Source organism: Cryptomeria japonica, chromosome 6 (assembly GCF_030272615.1).
Source record: "Cryptomeria japonica chromosome 6, Sugi_1.0, whole genome shotgun sequence".
NCBI classification, from domain to species: Eukaryota; Viridiplantae; Streptophyta; class Pinopsida; order Cupressales; family Cupressaceae; genus Cryptomeria; species Cryptomeria japonica.
In genome coordinates, this window is record NC_081410.1 from 589,021,035 (window position 1) to 589,038,033 (window position 16,999).

General features: G+C 37.3%; 1 protein-coding gene across 1 annotated transcript in view; it reads left to right on the forward strand.

Moving 5' to 3' along the window:
* LOC131035663 (THO complex subunit 1) overlaps positions 1 to 16,999 on the forward strand; it is a 211,484-nt gene that overhangs the window by 65,814 nt on the left and 128,671 nt on the right. Inside the window, exons 7-12 of the mRNA XM_057967377.2 lie at positions 10,938 to 11,010; positions 11,132 to 11,200; positions 11,414 to 11,460; positions 11,719 to 11,790; positions 12,027 to 12,155; positions 12,330 to 12,395. Of these exons, the coding sequence (XP_057823360.2) occupies positions 10,938 to 11,010; positions 11,132 to 11,200; positions 11,414 to 11,460; positions 11,719 to 11,790; positions 12,027 to 12,155; positions 12,330 to 12,395 (456 nt within the window). The remainder of the gene's footprint in view (positions 1 to 10,937; positions 11,011 to 11,131; positions 11,201 to 11,413; positions 11,461 to 11,718; positions 11,791 to 12,026; positions 12,156 to 12,329; positions 12,396 to 16,999) is intronic.

A 16,999-nucleotide genomic window follows, 5' to 3' on the forward strand; every position in this document is an offset into this window, starting at 1 on the left:
TTGCCTTTCCTTGTCCTGGACGATGCCTCCATCATCCAAGTCCTCAAAGGGGATTGACTTGATCCTTCCCTTCTTGATTGAGTTTTAGTCAACCAAGCCATACATTTGCATAATAGTTTCCGTTTATAAAATATCCCTTGTGTTAACATGAGTTCTTAATGTATTCTTAATTAACATAGATATAAATATAATCTTCCATCTTTTACATATGCATTACGTCTCTTAACATACCTTTGTATTCCTAATCTTTCTCAATACACAAACTTATATATACAACAATTAACAAATTATATCTTTTACCTATGTTAAGTGACTAGTGAATGCTATACATTAATTAATATATATACATTCACTAGACTACGATTAATACCACATATTAATGAACATTACACATTACCAATATGTATGAACATTACACATTAATTAATATTAATGATCATTGCATTTATTAATTTATATCCCTACTATTCATTGATACGTATACTCGTTAACGTATGTTATGTTAGTACAAATTCATTAACATACGGTTTATACTTATTCCTTAATATCTGTAAACCATTCATTAATATGTTCATTAATGTATTCATTATCATAAACATTACATATATATTAATTACATTCATTAACCTTAACTTCTTTCATTACTTATCTATTATAAACAATATCTATATTTATAATCATCATGTTACTCCTTGTTCTGATTGAATATATATATATATATATATTCACTAGATTACAATTAACCTCACCTATTGACAAACCCTACCTATTTTCCATTACTCATTAACTAATATTAAAGAACCTTTATGATTACTATCACCTATTCATATTAGTAACCATGACATTCTATACATTATACTTTATTGTTAGTATATGGGGGAAGTCTGTTCTTACCTTCTACCGCAGTCTGCTCTCCTTACCTCCCCTCTGCAGTCCGCTGTCCACCTGCTCCACTTGCCTTTACGCTTTGCTGCCTCCTTTATAACCCGTGAAGGGTTGTGCCTTTTCACGGGCCCCTTTCGCATGAAGGGGTGCAGGGGTAATTGCAGCCTAGGCTGCGGTTACCCACGCACCACTTCGTGCGGAGGTAACCCAGCCCATTTTGGGGTTACTTTTGTTATGTTTAATGTATAATATATTAAATATGTTATTTTGTTTTCATTTTAAATATATTAAATAACATTTCATTTTAAATATATTAATTATTAAATATCATTTCATTTTAAATATATTAAATATTAAATATATTAATTATTAACTAGCAATAACTTAAATATATTTTTCATTCATTTATATCATTATTTTAATTATTTATTTACCTTAACTCAATTCAATTAATCCATGCATTAACATTATTAAGTATTTTTACATTCGGTGCACATTCTCTTAGAATGCACGATATGTCCTTAATCATGATCGTTGACTATACGATTAGTGTTCTCAAATGGTGGTTCATGCTAAACACAACCCTTGAACCCATTTATCATAATGGGCTTCTAATTACATTCGCAATTTTGTCTCTTTTAGAGACTCCACACAATTGCGGACCTCTAGCGATGTATTTAATGTCAATTAGTCTAAATACTTTTCTTGTTCGTTGGAGGAAAAGCATAGGATTATGTTTGTACGTATTCTTTTTCCCATCCTTATCCTCTAAGGAAAATATATTAGTTATAATAATATTTAATAAATAAATAACTTTCAAATATTCCTTCGTTGGTAATTATTAATTCATTTGGGGTCCCTCTCTCTCTTTCTATGTATAACGATCCAGGAGGGGACATGACAACCTGTTGACGTGTATTTTATACACAATCATACACAGAATAAAATACCAATAGGCATCTTATCCTCTCTTGAGAAAATAGTCTCTAACTGCCGAAGATCTGCAAAAGGATCAGTTAGGTGGACTCCAAGGTTCTTTTAGTGGGGTCTCCACGTGTGGACAAGCTTTTTTAGTGGTATGATGTGATTTGCTGTTTCCTCCAAGGGGTCTTACGCTTTCGAAGCTCGAAGATTTTACTAAACTAAAGGAACTTTCAAAAAAAAAAAAGCAAAAAAAAAAGCAAAAGATAGGGTTTAAAGAGGTCTAATCTAGCCTAACCCTATGAATGACTTAGCATGGACGAGATTTGGCAAGACTCAACCAACTTCAATTTTGCCATAAAATAACAACTCAATTGAAATTAGTGCGATCTTCTAAGGTAATATAATGATGTTCAATGCATCAAAGACCAAGGACACTACTACGAAGGTACATATCCAAGACACAATGATAATTGAAGGTTAAGGACTCAAAGTGTTCTCCAGTCGACCACGCAAGGCGTTCCTACAATCAGCAAGAAGCTAGTGGTTTGGATTGCGAATCCTACCAAATATCAAATCTCACACTTAGTCTTTCAAATTAATAATCTACTTCGATTGAGCATGATTCAAGTACGCCAAACAACCATGAAGATAACTCAAGAAATTTGCAACAAAACACCATAACTTCAATATTTTATTGATTTCCAAGTCATCATGTACAACAATTGCTTGAATTTCTCTCTTCAAGACTCAATCTTGCTACAAAATAAAATTGCTTCTAACTCTAATCTCTCTTCTCTATTACATCAACTATTTCACTATTACTCTCTTGACTATTCGACTATTACTAAATGAAATGAAAAATGGGGGTATAAATAGCATCCCCAGTTACAATGAAAGGTCCAGATTGAAAACAAATCAATGGACAAGATCATGACACCTAAACCCTAATTAGGGTTTGTTACAAATGACCTCCTTTTTACTGAACAATATTAAATACATAGCCAAATATTAAATTCGGCACAAAAACCTAGGAGGTATCAACCAATGAGAAATAAGATGTCATGTCATCTGTAACAACCTTTCATCTAGAATCTTATTCCCTTTCCAATTCTCTTTCTTAGCATATGCAATGAATTTTGTCACAATTCCTTCGATTTCTGTGATTGGAATCTCGGGAAGATTCTTGATACTCTCTTCGAAGTGGATGACTTGATCGAATGCATCTAGAAGAGCTGCGTCCCAAGTAGGTTCAAGTTCCTTCGTTCTATCAATCAGGAGCATGGTGGCAAACATCTGATCATACTGCTCATCTGTAACATCTGCGTCCTTGCGAAAGATGATCTTGATTCTATCCTCAAATTCCTGCATATCCACATCTGTCTCGACCTCGATCCTTTTGCCAAGAATGGTACGAAGTACCTCAAATACTCTGTCCTGGATCGGATTGATCACCTCCTCAACTTGACCACATCTAACACTGATGTCCTCGAAGAGAACACTCTTTATATGGAGTAAGGTTGACCACTGAAACAAACTGTGAGAATCACCTTCCAAGATCCTCTCCTGCACTAAAATTCTTCTGGATGTGTGTCTTATTACCTTCAAGACATGGATGACAACGTCCTTGGTATGGGCAAATGCAGCTACTGTTGCCATCAATCTGTGGATAATCTCAAGAACTTGGATAGCCTGATGAATGATCTTCGTCATCCTTGTAACAAACTCTATGGCCACTGTATGAGATCTATCCATCCAACTACATGTACGCTGGACCAGGTTCCTGAATCTTTCTGCTTCATTGATTGATTGAAGGGGCAATGCCTGCACTGGTGATCTAACTGGATCCTGACGTCCCAAAGGTTCATTGATGTGACTGAAATATGACCTCCATGCACCTCTCTCTCTCTCAAGCTTTCTATTCTTTTCCATTTCTTCTCTAAGCTTGTCCTTTAATGCTTCAAATGTGTCGGTAGCATCATCTAAAGTCTGCTCTGCTGTGGATGGTCCTAACTCAATAGTCTGTATATCATAATCCTCTGCTAGGATCTCACCCTCATATTTATCTGCTGCCGGTGTAGCTATCTGCAGTTTCCTAGATCCAGTCTCATCTCGAATCATCTTGGACATCCTTGTAGCCTTCTTCTTCTCTGTTATCACATGTGAACGTCCAACAAGGCTCTCTAAATCAATTGCACTGTCTTCGTCCTCTACGACGATCACCTTAGTCAATCTTTCCTTCAACCAATCTGGAATATTCGATCTTGTTTCTTGAACTTGAATCTCTTTATGTACTATTTCTTCTTCTCTGGGAGGAGAGGTCATTTCGTTATCTTCATCTAAAGCATAGTCTTGGAGAGATCCATCGGATGAAACATGCTGTGCCTGTCCTTCCTCCTGCCTGTCATTCTGTACCATAGACTCCATGGACTCTTCCACTCGAATTGTTCTATTCTCTGGTCTAGAAGAAGTACCTGGTGCTTGATCTTTGTTGGCACCTTGCTTTTTCTTGGAAGGCTCTTTCTTTTCTGATCTTTCCTTTCTCTTCGAACCTCTCGGATGGAGATTGCCCTCACTGGCACATCGAAGGTTACCTTCACCTGAATTCCTAGGATTAGGATTGCCTTCACTCACACTGGCTCCACCTTCGGCTGGTTTCTCTTCCAAAGTAAAAGACATAGCTATGCCTTGTTCTCTCAACTTCTGATGCTGAACGTCTACCCATCTGCGAGTACAAGACAAAACTGGTGCCATCAAATCATCTAAATCCACGGCCTCGGGCTCATTCCAATCCAACCTTATTGTTTTGCTTTCTCTATCATAGGAAGACTGAATGTGCCTGCCATTGTCCTGAGCTTGGTAGGCCACTCTGTAAATCCTGCATTTCCTGATGAAATCCAAAGGCAATCTAGAATGTATCTTTCGCTTCACTTCAAGATCATCTAGGAGGTTCATCATAAAATCTTCAATTTGGTGCTCATGTTTAAATCTTCTACCGACCGTCTCCTCTAAATGTCCATGTGGATCAAAACTATTTCTCCAAGCAAAAGATGAAAAAGAATACAAGGCTAACTCCTTCTCTGCGTCATCCATGGCTAAGACATTAGGACATACCTCAACCGAATTACCCAAAATAATAGGTACCTGAACTCCATTCTGATGTCTGTGTCTGAATGCCTTCACATACGCTGCCAACTGCCTTGTTACCTCAAGTAACACAATTCTGTCTGTCGGATACCTTGGCAACATGTATGGAGGTAAAGGACATCCATGCACTCTAATGTAAGTGAATTTGGGAAACTGAATGAACCAAGCACCGTACCTCTTGACGAATTCCTGGGCATCCTGAGATAATCTATTGTGAATCCCTCCTTGCAACGTCCTTGTGATGTTCATCGTGAAGGTATCATTAACTAACTTGTAGTTTTTCCCTGGCGGATGATGCAAGTAGGTATAGGATTCACAAGCTCTGACCTCGCCAGGTCCTCTTCCAATCACTCCTCTGTGAGGTAGTCCTGCGTACTCAACACTCCTGATTAAAGCATAGATAACGTACGAACTCATGTGGAAGGACTTAGTAGCCCTGAGTCTCCTCAACTGTACGTCTAAGCAATGGCTAATTATCCTAGCCCAATGTATTGTACCCTTTCCTTGAACAATCACCTGGATGAAGTAAAACATCCACTTCTCAAAATAGAAGGCATGAGGTGCTCCTGTAACTCTGTTGAGCATGGTAATCAAATCTCTGTACTCCTCCTGGAAATCAATCCGGTGTGGTGTGTTCGGTACCTTGCTTAGACGGGGACGACTCTTGAGTAGCCAGTTCTTATTGATTATGCTTAGGCAAGCATCTGGATCATCATCGTACACTGATCTGGCTCCTTCAATGCTCTTATATATCATGTCCCTGTGCTCTGGAAGATGGAAAGCTTCACTTATAGCTTCCTCTGAAAGGTATGCCAAAGTGTTTCCCTCATTGGACACAATTGTCCTGGACTGTGGATTGTAGTGACGGGCACACTCGATCATCAACTCGTGGCACTGAATAGCTGGAGGAAAACCGGCCGCCTTAATGATGCCACTCTCTATTATTCTCCGGGCGACAGGTGATGGTTTGCCAATGTAAGGGACCTCCCGAAACTTCTTTGTGCTAAAGTTCCCTAAATTTGTATCTCCAATGTTGCTCCACTTCGACACGATCTTAGTCTCCACCTCTTCGGTCTTCTGATCTTCTTTCATGAGAGCCGAGCGACTGGTGGATGCTCCCGTCTTCGGGGTTGCCATACCTACACAACATTTCATTATAAGAATTCGATTTCGCGATAAATAACATAGATTAGAGAGATAAAGTCTTTAGGAAATCTCATGATAAGTCTTTAGAGTTACCATTTCCTAAAAAACAACGATTGAGCTGAGAAAATCAAAATTCAAAACTTCAAAATTTAAAATATGACGATGAATAAATAAAGCAATAAAAATCAAATCGCCATACCTCAAAAGAGAGCTAACTCTAGAATGCAAAAAGGAAAAGATCGCCTAGGCAAAATTGGTGGTAAAAAATAGATCTTCAATGTGGTCTCCTCAAAAAATCAACTTCGCCACCCTTGGATTGAACGTGATCTTCAAGTCTTTAGCAAATTCGCCCTTGATGTGATCTTCAAACTCGCTCAAATGGGTCTTCAAGTTCGCACCACCCTAGATAATTAAGCGCCACCTTTGGTCTTCAACGTAATTCGCACTCCACACAAGATGATATTAGCGCCACCTTTGGTTTGAAATTCGCACTCCACACTTGAAATACTTCGCACTTCCTTCCTTCTCCTCAAGATCGCATGTGAAAGGATAAAATGATGATGTGAAAATGATAATTCCACTCCCCTTATATAGCGCTTGCAATCGATTTATCCCTTAGGCCGACTTGAGGATATGAAACGATTTTTTAAATGATTTTAAATGATTTGCAATAAAATAAGAAGGCCGACCTCCTTAAATGAGCGCTTGAAATCGATTTTATATTAATTAATTAATTAATTATTAATGCCTTGCGTTTTTATTTTTGCAAATTTCGATTTTAAAAAATAAAGGCAAAATAAGTAATAAAGGCAACGCCATATTAAATGCAAGTTAAAATGGATTTTCAATTTTTTATCGAACTTGGCATTTAAGAAAATTTGAATTTGTTTATTTGGGCGCCAAAACTATGAAAACAAAGGGACGTACCTCATCGCCCTGGTCCCTTGGAGAGGGACAGGAGCGATCCATGATTTTGTCTTGGTTTTTGCATTTTTTACGTTTAACTCCTTCATCTCCACGTTCAACATTGATCATTTTGATGGTCCTTCGAATTTGATTGCCTTGTGTGCGTTCATGGGTCCCTTTTGGATGTTCATCGCCCTGGTCCTTGTCCAAAGGACAGGAGCGATCTTCATTTTTTCACGTTCAATTTGCATCTTTTATCTTCGATCTTTCATTGTGATATCTTTCGAACACCATCCTTCACCTTATTCATCCTCGCCTAGCTTTGATCTTGAAGGAATATACATGCTTTTGATAGGATCGCCCTGGTCCTTGTCCAAAGGACAGGAGCGATGTGAGCTTTTTACCTTGATTAGCAATGTTTGGACGTTCAAAACTCTTGCATGTTATCTTCAAACGATGTCTCGAACCTTGTATGACCTTATGAAGTCTTGACTTAGCACGAACTTGGGGCAAAATTGAGAATCCAAAGCAAATCGCCCTGGTCCCTTGGAGAGGGACAGGAGCGATATGGTCCCTAAGTCCATTTTGGTGATTATTTAACGTTTGAAATCTTCATGCATCACCTTTTTACCTTTCCGTGGACCCTCTAAGACCTTGCGAAATCTTGTCCTTACGTAAATCTTGCACAAAATGATCAATACATCCAACATCGCCCTGGTCCTTTTCTGAGGGACAGGAGCAATCTAGGTCTTAGGGTGCGAATTTCTTCATCGTGATAACCTTTAAGCGCTTGTGCTTGATGAAGACGCCTTGAAATGTCCTTCGCCACCTTGTCTTGACTTGGATCGGTCTTGAACCTTGGAGGAACGACCTTGAACTTGCATAAGAAGCAACATCACCACTGTATCGCCCTGGTCCCTTGGAGAGGGATAGGAACGATCCTCCCTTTATGGCCTTTATTTTACTTTGTCAGGTTCCAAATTTATATTCAACGGACTCGTCATGCCTTACTCCATTCGTCCATGCTTTGACATTGCTTGTAACTTGGCCAGAAAATCATTTATATCAAAAATCGCTCTGGTCCCTTCCTGAGGGACAGGAGCGAACTAGGCCATTTGGGACCTTGTGGACGTCTAAAAAATCTTCAATTTGTATTCAATGAGTTCTTCTCATGTTTTCCCTTGCTTTTGAACGTACACTTGTCTTGATTTTAGCTCGGATCTTGCCTAATGAAGGAAATCGCTCTGGTCCCTGGGAGAGGGACGAGAGCTACAAGGTACCTCGCCCTGGTCCCTTGGAGAGGGACAGGAGCGATTTAGGCATTCTAGGTCATTCTCCTTCATTTTTGCATCTCAAATTATATTCATTTGGTAAAGCATCTTCCTTTGAACCCTTTCAAATTATCAAGTCATCGAAATCTCGCAAGGACAAGACAAAATTGAATTTATAGCTCCGGTCCTTCACTGAGGGACAGGAGCGATTTTCCTCCTGGAGGCATTTCTGTGCTCATGAAAATCTTCAATTTACATTCAATGGAAAGATACCGTCGTTCTCCATCACTTCCAACTCGAAATTTGTCTGGACTCTGCAGGAGTAGTGAGATATTTGAAAATGAGCTCCCGTCCTTCACTGAGGGACAGGAGCGATTTTGCTCCTACAGGCCAAAATAACATGATTTTTCACATTTTAACACTTCACGAGGCGAAAACAAATCAATTCCAATGCCCAGGATCAAAATCAAAAAAGGTCAAAATTTGGTCAAAATATTCAATCGGACAAAAATTCATATTTCACTTTCAACACTTAGACAAATTTAAGCTCTGCATCAACATTCCAATTGAAAATTAGACCATTTTGGCGAATTCATTGCATTCAAAATTTGCATCCTAGAAAGGAAGCTCAAAAGGCTCTCAAAAACGACTGGATTTTGGCCTGAAAAGACAATTTAAAACCCTAAGGCTTGACCCTAAATCCAGACGACTAACCAACTAACAAAATCCTAAAAATGAAGGCGAAAAACGAGGGAAAAACGAGCAAAAAGAGGGGGTCCCCATTTGCGATGGGGCGATGTGTGAAATGATCACAACACAACCCCAACCCCATCTATACCTATGTGATCCCGGTTTGGGGCCAAAATGGCTTGGAATCTGCCTTGGGTACCTTGTGGGTCCTTCTAGGGTGTTTGATGCGGATCCTAGGCGAACCTAGGAGGTCTTGCATATACCCTTGCAAAAGTAAAAAGAAGTAAATTTTTTTTTTTTTCCATGTTTTTTAAAAACAAAAAGGCATGTGTCAATCCTATTCTTTCCCTGAAGAGATCTTTTTACACTTGTTTACAAATTGTTTATTCACTTATTTTAACCTAAACATTTCAATAGGTTGTAAGTGCTTCTTTAGTTGAATGGAATTGGAGTGCATACTCTTTTATCCACTCAATTAAGTGCAAGGATTGAGTGCAAATAAAGTTGAGGCACTTCAACTTCCATCTCTTGTTAAGAAAATCGATTGCAATTAGTAGATGGCAAACATTTGGGATCTAACCCTTGGAATATGACTTACATGCTATTGTTCCACATCTTGCTGAAGTCTCTATAAATGAGGCAACTTTTACATATAACATGGCTAGTGTGAGTGGCATTGAAGCTAATTTTGCTTGAATGAAATTGAGCTAAATGTTGACTTTGATACTCCCAATGAAGAACAATATGAAGATTATTGAATATTGATTGAAATTTTCAATTTGTATTTGCATTTGACAACTCACTAAATTACAAAATTATGAACATTTTCGTATTTTAAAAATTATGAGGTATTTAAATATTTTGTTTGTTGACGATCATAAGTATTACCAATTTTATAAATGTAAACAAATATATAATTATAAATATTAGTTATATTGAGTATTACTGTTTATACACACACACATGAACTCTTATCCATGTCTAGGGAGAAAAGTGCTCTTTCTGCATGCCTGAAGCTTTACTAGGAGCAACAACTTATTTAATTGCACATGAAATAGAGATATCTGTATTCAATTTATTTGATAACTTACAAAGAAAAAAATAATAATCTCAAAATCTGTAGACTATTATATGAATGACATGCATATGATTAGTGATCGAATATCAATTTAAGATTGTTAGCCACTATGTCCAATGCTACTTTGCCCACCATTCCTGTACCTCAAATATGCCCTTTAGTAGTAAATAGAGTTGAACCTTGCCCTCCCCAATGACTCCCCACCTGTCTATATCTATAGCATCCAAGTAGGCAATGTCCTATAAATGTGGGGAATGTAGCCCGAACAATCCAACACAATGTTGGATCAATCTTGTCCAAGTGCATCAGATTGACATCAATTAACTTAGATTGTTTCTGATGGGTTCAAATGTTGTGGTCAAGAAAACTAATTCATTGATATACTTTTGACACAAATCATTACACGTTGATTCATCTATCTAATGAATAGCTATGGTTTTTGTCATAAAAAGACAATGGAAGTTAAGGACCAAAGATACCATTGGGTACTACAGAGTGGATCCTTAGTGGAGGCTTTAACATAATGGCATAGAGAGCTTTCAGCTTTGCATTTTTGTTTTCTTTTGTTGGCATTCACTGAATGTGAATAGTGTTTTTTTCTTTCAGATCACTAACTGATAGAGTTCAAGTAGCATTTAAAATCTTAGTGAAATTCTTGTTCTTTTAATGTTGTCTGATAGTTTGAAATATTATCCTCTGCTCAAGAAAATCTTATCCATTATGGTTTTTCATCACATTTGTGATCACCGACTGCCTAGAGGTTGTTCTTATATACTCAAGTTAATCATAAAAACAATTTTGTTGTTTACAATGTGCCTTTATATGGTCAAAATCTTTGTGGTTTGATGAATGTATTTAGTATTTCAGCTTTTTCAAATAGTGAATTTTTGCAGGCAAATGATGTTGTCTTCTGTGGTCGCATTCTCATGTTTCTTGCACACTTTTTCCCATTGTCAGAGCGTTCGGGTAAGCATTCTCTTGTTTCTTGCCATGATGATGACATGTAAACCTAAATTTGATATATGTTATTCATTACTAGGTCATTAATAGATTGGATGCCTATTCATTCTTGCTTTAAAATTTGCAGCCCTCAACATAAAAGGAATATTTAACACATCTAATGAGACAAAGTACGAAAAAGAACATCCTCCTGATGGTAAAATCAATATCTTTTCTCCCAGGCCAATATAATTTTTATTTACTGCAAATCACATAACATTTGAGTTATATTCTAAAATTGTGTATTGCTTCAACTGTTCTTTGTCAGATTGATTCATAACTGTTCAGGGTTATTGCCAAATGATGCTTATTTCATTACATTAATTATATGAAGCACACTATCGTATTTGACTCATATTTGATTAAACAGGAATATCTATAGACTTCAATTTCTACAAGACATTCTGGAGTTTACAGGTGATGCTTTTTTTATAAGTTGTAAGATGATGGCTGGTTTTGGCCTTTGTTAGCAATTTATCTCTAAGATTCACTTAGGATTTATTTCCAAAAGTTGTTTCTGTTTGCGTTTGTATTATTTTTTCTCTTAGAAAGCTCAGTAAGGGATCAGTTTGTGTAAATTTTCATTCTTTTCCTTTGTGCTTACTGTTTCTATATGACATGGGGCAGAAATGCAAAAAATGTTCATAGTTTTATTTTGCTCATTTTGTTTTACAGGAATACTTTTGCAATCCTGCACCCATGATTTATAATCTTTCGAAGTGGCATAATTTCGCTGCAAGTTTAGCTGTATGTGATTAATTATGTTTACCATACTCCAGCCAGTTTGATGTATGATTTTTTTTTTCTTTGTTTCAAATTTTATTACGTGATCTTTTCAATATGATCATGCTATTCATGCTGGAGAAGGGAGTGCAGTACATATGATCAGGCAAAGGCTTCAAATTATTGTGTAATTTATGTACAAGACAGATGACTTGTTAACTTTATTGCTTGTTTACTTTATTTTTTGTTTGTTTTGACAGACCGTGCTGGATACTTTTGAGGCTCAACCTCTTGGTGATGATGATGTAAATGCAGATGATCTTGAAGAGAGAGATGCATCTGCGTTTAGTATCAAATATCTAACTAGCAGTAAGCTAATGAGTCTAGAAGTAAGTTTCTCATTCTTGGTGTGCCTTAGAAGTTGCAAAATCTTTAAATGTTTTTTTGAATGGTTTTGAAATTCTATCATTTTCTCATTGTATGGTCCTGGACAGATTGAAAATTTAAAGTATATTTATTTATTAATAATCATAGAACTCTGTTTTTTTCGTTTGATTTTGCAGTTGAAAGATCCTAGCTTCCGACGCCATGTTCTTGTTCAGTGCTTAATTATTTTTGACTATCTTAAGGTATAATTTGACACTGATAAAGATGTGGGCATTATAAAATGACAAATTGTTCAATATTTTTGTCCTGGATGTGCTAACTGCAGTTGCATTAGATTACATGAATTACAATTTTTGTTGGGGCAAAAAATAGCAATTATTATTGCTTTGTTTGATTCATTTGTTTATGCAACATTTTTATTTTCATCTTGCAGAGAAAGAAAAATAACAACTCAAGGACTACAATTACTATATACTTTTTGTTCTTATTTGTTAACGTGGATGATATAGACCCTGCTTAGCTGCTATTCCAACTCCTTTCACCCTTTGGAATTCATATTGATTGTTTTTGGAAGGTTTAGTTAGTTTCTTTAGCTTTCTAATTCTCTTGTGAATAATGCCATTTTATAATTTTGACTAATGAAACATACTGCCACTTGTCACAAATTCTTTCATTAGTTACAATTCCTTTAATTGATCAGATTTTCTTTCTCCTGTGGCATCATGCCCATATGCTAGATTTGTTCAAAAATCATATGGCATTCAAAAATTGGCCGGGGCATATGACAACCAATGGACACTTGATATTTGTACTACAACATAGCAACTCAAGAACTTCAATTAATATATTCTTTTGTTCTTGTTTGTTGAAGTGGACGATATAGACTCTTTTTGGCTGTCATTCCAATTCCTCTCACCCTTGGGTATTGATTGTTTTGAAGGTTTAGTTAGTTTCCTTAGTTTCCTTATGATATCCTCTATTCCAGCTTTAATTACGAATGAGAAATGACAATATAAATAATTTAGACCGAAACATTATACCACCGTTGACATTTATATTCTGCCATTCTTTAATGGTCACAGCTTACAAAATTTTTTGGGGGTAGATTACGTTTTGGGTGCATCCATACAAAAAACATATAAAAATCATAAATATATACATATTTTAGTTAAAAAAAGGAATTAAGTTAAGATAGCACATAACATACTTATAATAAACAAAACAACCATAACTTTTAGAAGAACTTATGTGCATCAATATTAAAAATTCCAACCCCATTTGTGAACCTCATTATGAGTTCCATTTCATGTTGTTGTTGGGTGGGTTTTGGGCATATCGAGGATAAAGTGTAGTGAATTGTGAAAGCAGAAAAAATAAAACTTATGGTGCTGTTGTGACCATTTCACATATCGCCCCATCAGGATGGGGACCCCCTCTTCTTTTTTTGGTTTTGCTTTCTCTTAGCTAGGTCTTTCTCTGCTTGCTAGATGTTTTGAGTGAGTTAGTGGTCGCTTGGGCTGGGTAGGTTAAGGTTTCCTTCGCAGAGCTCACCTAGGGTTTCTTTCATAACCAAATTTGACCTACCTTGGGGAAGTCATGTGTTGTCTGCCTTGAACCCTAAGGTAATCTTAGAAGGATCTTACCTTTCAGGAGATGGAAAATGTATAAATTGTGCAAAGAGGTTAAAAGGTTTAAGTCAGGATAGGTTAGGGTTGTTGGTTTTTGGTCAAAGTCTTGTCTTCTGTCGAGTCGGAGTCGATTGAATGGAGCTAGTAAGCAAATATAGACCTAAATAACAAAGAGAAGATTCAAGGAGGTGAATTTAAGGCATAATGGGTGGAAAAGGTCAAGAAACTTGAGCTAATTATGAATTTCGCTCCTAACCCTTCCAAAGGGTCTAGAGCGAAATTTCACCAAGGACCCAAGATTTCACCTAAGTCAAAGAGTGGTTGAGCGAATTGGCAAGGATATGGAAGGATATGCATCAAGGGGTGAGTCTGGGCAAAGTCAAGTCAATTTCAAGGGGAATTATGCCTAGAATGGGAATTTCGCTCCTGACCCTTCCAAAGGGTCCAGAGCGAAATTCATATAAGACCCTATTTTCTTCACAAAGTCTCCAAATGAATGCCAAGTTGAGCTTGATAAAGATCAAAGGAGGCCTAACAAGTTATATCCAAGCCAAGGAGAGGAGAAGGGAAATGGGAAATTAGCTCAAAATGAGAATTTCGCTCTTGACCCTTCCAAAGGGTCTAGAGCGAAATCCACTTTTCCTCCATTTTTCTCTTTAACATGACCAAATTTGTAACTCCTAAGGCATGGTTTGAAGGACTTTGATGCATATTTGTCTTTTAAAGGAGGTTTGAGGTGATGAAATAGTGAAAATCAACCTAGAATGAGAATTTCGCTCCTAACCCTTCCAAAGGGTCCACAACGAAATCCTCATTTGACCCTCTATTTTGCCTAGGACATTGGAAAGACATTGTTTTGAGCTAAGTAAGTGGCAAATAGACTTGATGGTGATAAGGAGAGGTGAATTTGATCAAGTTTGAAGGTGAATTGAGGCAATGGAGTGTGAAATCAACCTAATTTATGAATTTCGCTCCTGACCCTTCCAAAGGGTCGAGAGTGAAATTCTTAGAAGACACCCATTTCTTCCTGGATTAGACCAAGATCTTAGTTTCTAAGGCATGTTAGGAAGCTTTTAACATGTTCTTTCCTTAAGAAGTGACTGAAAGCATTGAAAAGTGAGGATTTTGTCCAAGATTGTGGATTTCGCTCCTGACCCTTCCAAAGGGTCTAGAGCGAAATTCTTCATAAACCTCATTTTCTCCCTTGTTTAGGCCAATACTTTAGCTCCTTGGGCATATTTGGAAGTGGTTTGACATGTCTTTTCCTTTTGAAGTGATGGAATGTGAAGAAGTGAAGGATTTTAGCCTAAAACTTGAATTTCGCTCTTGACCCTTCCAAAGGGTCCAGAGCGAAATTCCCCAAATCTACCTTTTTCTCTCAATTTTGTGTCAAGCCAAGTATGGATCAGGGTGAATTAAGATTGAAGATGTCCTTAAACATGGCTTTGAGTTGCTTGTGATCACCAAATGTGAAGGAATTGAGCTAAAACTAGAATTTCGCTCCTGACCCTTCGAAAGGGTCCAGAGCGAAATTCTTGAGAACACCTATTTTCCCCTTGGAGAAAGTCAAATCCTTGGTTTTTATGGCATGGATAGGAGTGGATTGATGTGTCCTTGCCTTTTGAGGTGGATTGAAGTTGAAAAAATGAAGAAATGAGCTCAAGAACATGGATTTCGCTCCTGACCCTTCCAAAGGGTCCAGAGCGAAATTCCTAAAACATATTCTTTCTTCCAACTTTTGTGTCAAGGCAAACCTTGATCAAGGTGAAATAAGTTTGGAGATACCCCTAGGCATGCCCTTGAATGGATTGTGGCCACCAAAAATGAAGATTTTGAGCTAAAACATGGATTTCACTCTCGACCCTTCCAAAGGGTCCAAAGTGAAATCCTAAATAGGTCCTGTCCTTGGCCATGGTTTTGAGCGAATTTCCCCTTTCAGGATTTTTTTGGGGTCAAACAAGTGTTGTCTTCATGAGAGAGGGATCCAAAGGTGAGAGTCAAGGTAGAACAAAGTTAGAAGAATGGAGCTAAGTAAGAGAAAACAAGCAAAGAATGAATTTTGCTCCTGACCCTTCCAAAGGGTCTAGAGCGAAATTCCTCAAACCACCTATTTTCTACTTGTGTGAAGCCAAAACATTGATTCCTATGGCATGGTTGAAGGTGGAGTGATGTATTTTTGCCTTGCAAGATGAATTGAAGTGAAGGAAATGAAGGATCAAGTCTAAAACTTGAATTTTGCTCCTGACTCTTCTAAAGGGTCCAGAGCAAAATTCTCAAAATATCCTTTTTTTTCCAAATTTGTGTCAAGCCAAACGTTGATGAAGGTGAATTGGACTTAAAGATTGCCATACGCATGTATTTGAATGGGTTATGAGTTCAAAAAGTAAGGATTTTGTGCTAAAGAATGAATTTCACTCCTGACTCTTCCAAAGGGTCCAGAGCGAAATTCTCAAGATCACCTAATTTGCTCATGACGAAGGCTAAGGTAGGGATTCCTAGGCCTTGGTGGAAAGAACTCTAGTATATGCTTGCCTTGGAAAGCAATTTGGAGTAAAAAAAATGATGCAATTTAAACCTAATCACAAAAATCGCTCCTGACCCTTCCAAAGGGTCCAGGGCGAAGTCCTTTGAAATCCACATTTTTCACCTTGTTTGAAGTCAAATTGCAAGTTCATGATGGCAAGAACATTAGAGGTTAAGGATCAAGATGGTGAAATAATGAAAAAATGGAGAAAAGTGGCAAACGTTAAAGAAACTTCAATATCTCCTAGACTTGCCTATGCCTCTTCAAGAGATTCACAAGCAAAGTCACATTCAAGACACTTTTTTCCTCTCCTAAATTGCTAATCAAACCTCATTTGGACAAATAATGCAAATCCGCCTTGATGAAACACTTGTCAAATGGGCTAAATTGATCTTTGAGCCTTAAAATTCAAACAAATTATATTTTTTTTAGGCTTTATTGACAGGTCGGCCACCTTGGAGATGAATTTTTTAAATTATATTTGTTTATTTAGGAGGTTGGCCTCTTTGAAAAGGCATGAAAGCGCCATATAAAGGAAAGCAAGTTTGCAAGCATCATTCATTCATCTATATTTTCTTCCTAAGCGATTTTGAAGAGCAGAGTTGGAAGAGCGAATTGCAGCAGGAAGGCGAATTTCTGATCTAAGAAGGCTGGTCAAGGACTGAATCTGCAAAGGCGAACCTGAGGTGCAGAC